The sequence below is a fragment of the Leuciscus leuciscus genome (assembly GCF_965113295.1).
Source record: "Leuciscus leuciscus genome assembly, chromosome: 7".
In the NCBI taxonomy this organism is placed as follows: Eukaryota; Metazoa; Chordata; class Actinopteri; order Cypriniformes; family Leuciscidae; genus Leuciscus; species Leuciscus leuciscus.
Window position 1 is genome coordinate 15,343,909 of NC_138731.1, and position 6,893 is coordinate 15,350,801.

The window sequence follows — 6,893 nt, forward strand, 5'->3', positions numbered from 1 at the left end:
AGAAAAATAAGAAGATAACAAATGGTGAGACCTGGGGCCTATACCATGAAGCCGGTTTAGGTGGCTTGCCAGATATGTTTCAGTTTAGTTTTTGCCAACCCTGGGTTTTAGGCACCATGAAAGTGGTTTGGCTTTCAGCAGTGCTCATCGCCATTGCAACTTACGCTCCACGGCTAACCTGGGGCAGGTTATGTTCCAGGTAAGAGGTTACAAAACGAACTTGGACCAATCAGCTGTGAGCAAAGTGACACATGTCTGATGTGATAAAGTCACTCCACCTGTTTCTACTCCAAATTAAAGGTCACTATATAGCAAATGGTTTTTAAAGACTAAATTGTCTGGCTTTTAGTAATGCTTATTTAAAATAATACATTTGTATGATTTAGATATTATTTATGTAATTATTATTCATTATTCATCAATTATTATACCCTTAATCGATCACACATGTGCAATTTTAGTTCAAGTACATATTATTACGCAGTTAAAATGAATAAATATGTAAAGGTAATATAAATACGCTTTAGAATCAATAGATGAAGCTATAAAATGACTACATGTGAGCTTAAATGTTCACTTCAATTCTCTCTATACCTTTATCAAATGTATAAACTAACTTCACAACTTTTACTTGCACTGATATACAGTAGCGAGACTTTTTCTTTTAGTTGTCCTCTTTCATAGACAGCTATTTTCTTGCTGTGTAAATTTGTATAAATTCTTAATATTTTAATACATTTATTTAATAAGTGAATTGCGAGAAATTGCGAGTTTTGAATGAGTTTCACTCTTTCTCAGCATGTGATTGGCTGTTCGCGTCTGATGTCACACTTAAACTCTTTAACTCAGGATCAAAGCCTGAGTTGACAGAGAAAGTTGATGATCAGCATCATGGTACCAACAAAGCCTGGTTGGATTGGTTTGGTGATTTTGTCAACTCGAAACTAATCCTGAAACCCTGAGTTTGTTCAACTACCATCATGGTACAGGCCCCAGGGGTCATGTGGTTATTAAATGTACTAGTGTAAATGTGGGAAACTGTATCTTTTTAAATGAAAAATAAAAGCGGTTTGACTGTTTGGGCTGAGATTTCTCCTCTTGAACAATACTTCCTCTTCCTCCACTGTCTCACAGGGTAGGCCTACAGATAAGGCTGGCGTACACAAAAACTGCAATGCCATCAGATATCAACAGTTTTCCAAATATTCCAATGGGCTGTTGGTATGTCTCTTTTAGGTATCTTGAACTTTTATTTTGACGGGATGATTGGTGCACCACCTTTATCTGGACTGTGAAGGCGCTGTAGTGCGCCACAACAACGGAAACAACTGCTTGTTCTACTTTCACATAGCGCAGATCCTAGTAGAAGTACGTGATATGAGTAGTTTGACATAACTGGTGTAAGTATGTCACATTTGTCAATGAAAGAGCAAAGTGGCTGTCGAACACTCTTAAAATTATTACCCCTGGACGACTTGCTCGCCCTTAAAGATACAGTAACTAATCGACTGATTGCTGTAGAGAGCACAGAAGGTAAGACTACTGTGAAGCTAACCTTTTTCCAAACGGTTCTGTAAATATCGGCGATGTTTTCGGCTAGAAAAGTGTTTAGGTAGGCGGCACACTAGATTTTGAGCAATTGTGACTTGTTTATTGTGAGCTGTGTATCTGTCAGTCTGTCACAGTCTATTTCCTGATCAACAGAGGCTATTGAAGCCACCATAACTTACTCAAAAGATGCTGAGGAGCTCCTCAAGAGAAAGAAGGTACACCGGGATGTCATTTTTAAGTATCTTGCCAATGAAGGAGTTGCCATGCCCCCTAATAGTGAGAAACATCAGCTGGTCAGGAGAACCATTGAGTTTTGGTCGTCTGGTGAGGTAGGCATCAAGACAGATATTTTTACCCTGGGTCAATCTCTAAACACAATTTGTCAAAAACATGTTTGGGTGATATGCAATCAACAGATTTGTTCCCCCTTGAAAAAAAGTAAATTTTTTTAGGACCATTGAGGGTTGTTATAGCCTATTGTGTTCATATTATTTTTTATTAAGCTTAAGTACATTTTGCCCCAATTATCATTGATAATCTAATTTAAATTTCTATTTAAAAAGTGGTTTTACTTTACAATATAGTTAAAAGTATGTAGACATCATGATAGAGTTTAAAATAAAAAAAAAGTATAATTGAATTACAGTGCAATAAATTATGATATGTTGTAATAATTTATCTATTTATTTGCTTGCTTGTTATTAGCCTGGAAATCCAGACCTAAATCTAAAAGATTAATGGTCTGGTGTCGATCAATGAAAATCGGCCAGCTCGAGGGGCGGCACCAAGCATGCATTTGAAAATCTCACAGCACGCAATTGGATAACACTACGACCAATCACAACAATAAACCCCATACGCTTAGCTACCAGGGGAGCTAACTGGTAGATTAGACTCTTCCGGTCGGCAAAACAGCAAAAACACCCTTTTGGGAAAAAGCCAAGTCTAACTCGTTCATTGTAGCGGCCAAAGCCGTTTCAAACCACTGCTATTTATCCATAGGCATCTTGCAATGTTTACTGATGACTTCGACGTCACAGCGCTGTCGTCATCTGTTTAGCTCGCCTCTGGCCCGCCTATATCAGATAACCCGATGTGATTGGTGCAGCTCAGATCGAGGGGCATATTTAATGAGCTCCATTGCTCGACACCAGAGTAACTCGCTGAGCAAATTCAACTTGTGCTCTCACGAGAACTCTGGTTTACCAGGGTAGCTTGTTATAATGGGTAGTTGACATTTAAATAATTTTTGGAGGTTGACATCCTTACATTATATGCTTTATTTTAAAGTACTGTAATCAGCATTTTCTAATTCTGTTATTTTTAATAGTAGTAGTATTAGTAATATTTTGCATTTAGATTAAGAAACTATGTGAAATATTTGTACCTTTTGAAAGTTTATTTGTTTCTCTGTGGGGCCATTTAAACGAACCAGTGAATGCAAGAAGGTGATAAAAAAAAAAAAAAAAAAAATCACATATGTGATGAAGCAAAGAAGTTATAAAACATTGAAATACATACTAGTTAGATACATTTTTTATGTATATATTTAGGTTATGATTTTTAGCCTTAAATCATAAGGTTGAATAATGGATGCATTATGAGTCAACTACCCTACAGTTAAAAATAGCTATATATTACAGAAGGGGTTTATGAAATTAGAGTTATGCAAGAAATTATAATGTTCCTTAAACCGATATCATTGCCTTTATGCAATATTTGATTGATTGATTGATTGATTTTAGTGTGTAATGTGACTTGGACATGTTTTCTTGAGATTCCCCCTACTGGAAATGCCATTGGCATGGCTTGTACAAAGTTTGGAAATGCTTGATTTTATCGCTTATGCTTTCAACTTAAAGGATTAGTTCACTTCAGAATTAAAATTTCCTTCTTTCTTTCTTCAGTCGAAAAAAAATTAAAGGGGATAGTTCACCCAAAAATGAAAATTCTGTCATCATTTACTCACCCTCAAGTTGTTTCAAACCTGTATGAATTTCTTTTTTCTGCTGAACACAAAAGAAGATATTTTGAAAAATGTCTGTAACCAAACAGTTGATGGACCCCAATGACTTCCAAAGTATTTTTTTTTTCCTACTATGGAAGTCATTGGGGTCCATCAACTGTTTTTGGGTGAACTATTCCTTTAAGGTTTTTGAGGAAAACATTGCAGGATTTTTCTCCTTATTGTGGACTTCAATGGGGTCCAATGGTTTGGGGGTCCAATGGTTTGAAGGTCCGAATTGCAGTTTCAATGCAGCTTCAAAGGCCCTACACGATCCCAGCTGTGGAATAAGGGTCTTATCTAGCGAAACGATTGATCATTTAAAAAAAAACAAAACAATATATATACTTTTTAACCACAAATGCTCGTCTTGCACTAGCTCTGTGATGCTCCACACATTAAGTAATCACGTTGAAAGGTCACGCGTGACATAGGCCGGAGGTACAGACCTATTGTTTTCAAAGCGAATGTGCAAAGACTAAGTCAAACGCCATTTACAAAATAAATAAATAAATAAATAAATAAAAGGTAAAACAACGATGTCAGACGATTTTGAAGTTGGAGGAAATTTTCAGGCACATTTTTTCAATTATCAGGAATTTTTTATTCTGAAGGGAACTAATCCTTTAAGAGTTGAATTGTGCTTGAATTTGGAATATCATCCTTGAAAATGCTCGATACCTGTTATGTTACAAGAATAAGGATAGTTAAAAAAAATCACTCTTTGTGTATCTCAGTATTTTTTGAATGAAAGTTAAATAACACAGCCCATAGAACACCACTAAAACTGGGATTCAATAGAAGTTTATGAACAAAAGCTAAACCATAACTTTCAATAGGGCTAAGATCGATGTTTATTGAACATGTGGCTTTAAACACGTCATTTTTGCTGTGATTGTGTGTCAGAGTGATATGTGCATATGTCTGGCATCTGATTAAACATTAAACATTGAACTTTCAAGCACTGTATTTTATCCCGCCTGGAAGCCCAGCTTATCTATTGATAATTTGATGAGGTCTTAAAAAGGCAGAACTTTGCCTTGAGCGGCCAATACAATTAAACCTGTGACATGCATGATTGACAGCACTTGTCATTTAAAAAATATTGCTGTACATGGATTTAAAAAATATTGCTGTACATGGAGTGTTGTAATACCTCTTTATCTCTGTGTGTTTAGACTTCTCTTCTAAAGTGTTTAGAAGTAAACTTGTGTTCAAAGGTTTGTGGTCGGTAAGCTTTGAAAGGAGTCTCTTGTGCTCACCAAGGCTGCATTTTTATGATCAAAAAAGCAGTAAAATGTAATACTGTGAAATATGCTTACGATTAAAAATAACTTCTCATTTTAATATATTGTAATATGTATTTATTCCTGTGATGACAAAGCTGACTTTCCAGCAGCCATTACTCCAGTTTTCAGTGTCGCATGATCCTTCTAAAATATGCTCCATTATGATTTAATATTCCAGTAAATCTTTTGTAGTAAATCTTTTTTGTCCTTGTCGCATAAAAGTATTAATTTCTTTCAAAAAAAATTTAAATTAAAATAAAAATCTTACTGACCCCAAACATTTGTGTAATCAAGTAATTTCACTTAAAAGTTGCTTCCCCATTTCTTGAAAAGCACCGGCTGCCACTGCTTGAGAAGTGCTTGAATTTCTTCTTTCAAATCTGTATGAACGCTGCATTGAATATCACTTGTCAAGTTAAGGTTTTATAGGTTGTATTTTGACCTGGTCCATATTTCAAACAGATCTCAAGGCGTGAGAAGAACACAGTCATTACAGATGAGGTTGGAGATGGTCTGTCAGACCTTGCAGCTTTGGGAAAACAGTTTTGCCAGTGGTTCTACAGCCTTCTGAACTCTCAGAACCCCAGTCAAGGGCCTCCGGTGCAGGACTGGGGTCCTCAGCATTTCTGGGAGGACGCGAGACTTCGACTTCTCTTATGTACGGGAGAGCAGCGTTTAGATGAGTTCAATGGGGCACAGATGGTCAGCCAGCGGCTACATGCTCTTGCAGGAGAGGAACGTCTGTTGTTCTGCCCAAACTTGGAGGGTTATGGGTTAAAGTGTATATCTTCAGCTCATGGACTGGTGGTAGTTGCCGTAGCAGGGACCATCCACCGTGACAATGCCTGCCTTGGGATTTTTGAGCAAGTATTTGGGCTCATTCGCTCACCAATGGACAACAATCGCTGGAAAATAAAGTATGTATATATAAAAGTAGAAGCACAAAGTGCCATCACAGAGAGACCGTTACCACTTGTTACATATGATTCAAAAGAGTTGCTAAGGTTTTGTAATTGAGAGTCAGAGATCCTTGTGAGGCCTTTTTGTTTTTGTTGACAGTGAAGAGATAAACTGGGTTAAACATGGATGATGTAATGTTCTGTAAAACATCTTTAAACATCTGTAAACCACTTTATTGTGGGATAGATATTAATTTATAAAAGGATCTTAGTTTGTATTTTTTGTTGACATGAAGGACAGTTTCCAGTCAGTTTGACCCCTAGCAAACCTCAACTCAATTTATACTAGGATTTCTGTGAAATGTAATCTTTCAGTAATTTTATGAAAATTATTGATCTTGGCCTTACACAATTTTTAATTTATAAACTTATAGAAACAATACATTTGACTTTTTAGTAATTTTAGATCAAATGTGAAGTAAACAAAAATACCACTTTAAGATGGCAGTCTTATTTTTATATCTTTATTTATTGTTTCATAAAGAAATCCTAATTTAATTTATATAATAATTTTGTGTGACGGCTATTTTTAAATTCACATTCAGAATTTCTTTGTTGAATTTGTATTAGGGCCAAAATCAAATATTTCAATTTTAATTGTTTCATGTCATTTATTTTTATTTCATTTTATTTTTATTATTATTATTCATTTGTGAATTATGGTTGACTAGAATTCAAACTGTCTGGAATATTAGAATCGTCTTAAGATTCCATTTAAAATACCTTAAAAAAACAACATGACTGTATTTATAAGTACCTTTATCAATACTTGGATCACTTCCCAGTAAAATATTTGTTAAGAACATCTCTGTGCCCCATGGCTTTTATTTTATTTTATTTATCAAGTTGTGGCTCAAACACACGGACATCTTTATGGATCTTTGGAAGAACTTAAAAAAAAAAAAAGTTCCTCCAAATCATTTCCACATAATATTAATAATTTTGTACAGCAGTGGCGTTACATTCACTCATTCCCGTATAAAGGCCTCATGATCATCAGCTCTGTTGCTTTATTGCGGAAGGAGCAATAACACTTTTCGCTCCTTACTGGAATAAAGTACCTTTTGTGGGGCTTGAGAGGCTAGAAGC

The 6,893-nt window shown here is 35.6% G+C and overlaps 1 protein-coding gene across 1 annotated transcript; it reads left to right on the plus strand.

The window, feature by feature from the left end:
• The first annotated feature begins 1,303 nt into the window (after positions 1 to 1,303).
• Positions 1,304 to 6,609, plus strand: cUnh3orf38 (chromosome Un C3orf38 homolog). Its single transcript, XM_082175363.1, has 3 exons — positions 1,304 to 1,533; positions 1,705 to 1,880; positions 5,308 to 6,609. Exons 1-3 carry the CDS (start codon positions 1,407 to 1,409, stop codon positions 5,860 to 5,862), a joined length of 858 nt encoding a protein of 285 aa, XP_082031489.1. The 5' UTR covers positions 1,304 to 1,406; the 3' UTR covers positions 5,863 to 6,609.
• The last annotated feature ends 284 nt before the right edge of the window (positions 6,610 to 6,893 follow it).

What these genes read in the sequence shown, in the direction of transcription:
- cUnh3orf38 (XM_082175363.1), top strand. Translation starts at nt 1,407, where the DNA reads ATGTCACATTTGTCAATGAAAGAGCAAAGTGGCTGTCGAACACTCTTA. An exon ending in TGCTGTAGAGAGCACAGAAG is followed by an intron (nt 1,534 to 1,704) that starts GTAAGACTACTG and finishes CCTGATCAACAG; the next exon opens with AGGCTATTGAAGCCACCATA. An exon ending in AGTTTTGGTCGTCTGGTGAG is followed by an intron (nt 1,881 to 5,307) that starts GTAGGCATCAAG and finishes TATTTCAAACAG; the next exon opens with ATCTCAAGGCGTGAGAAGAA.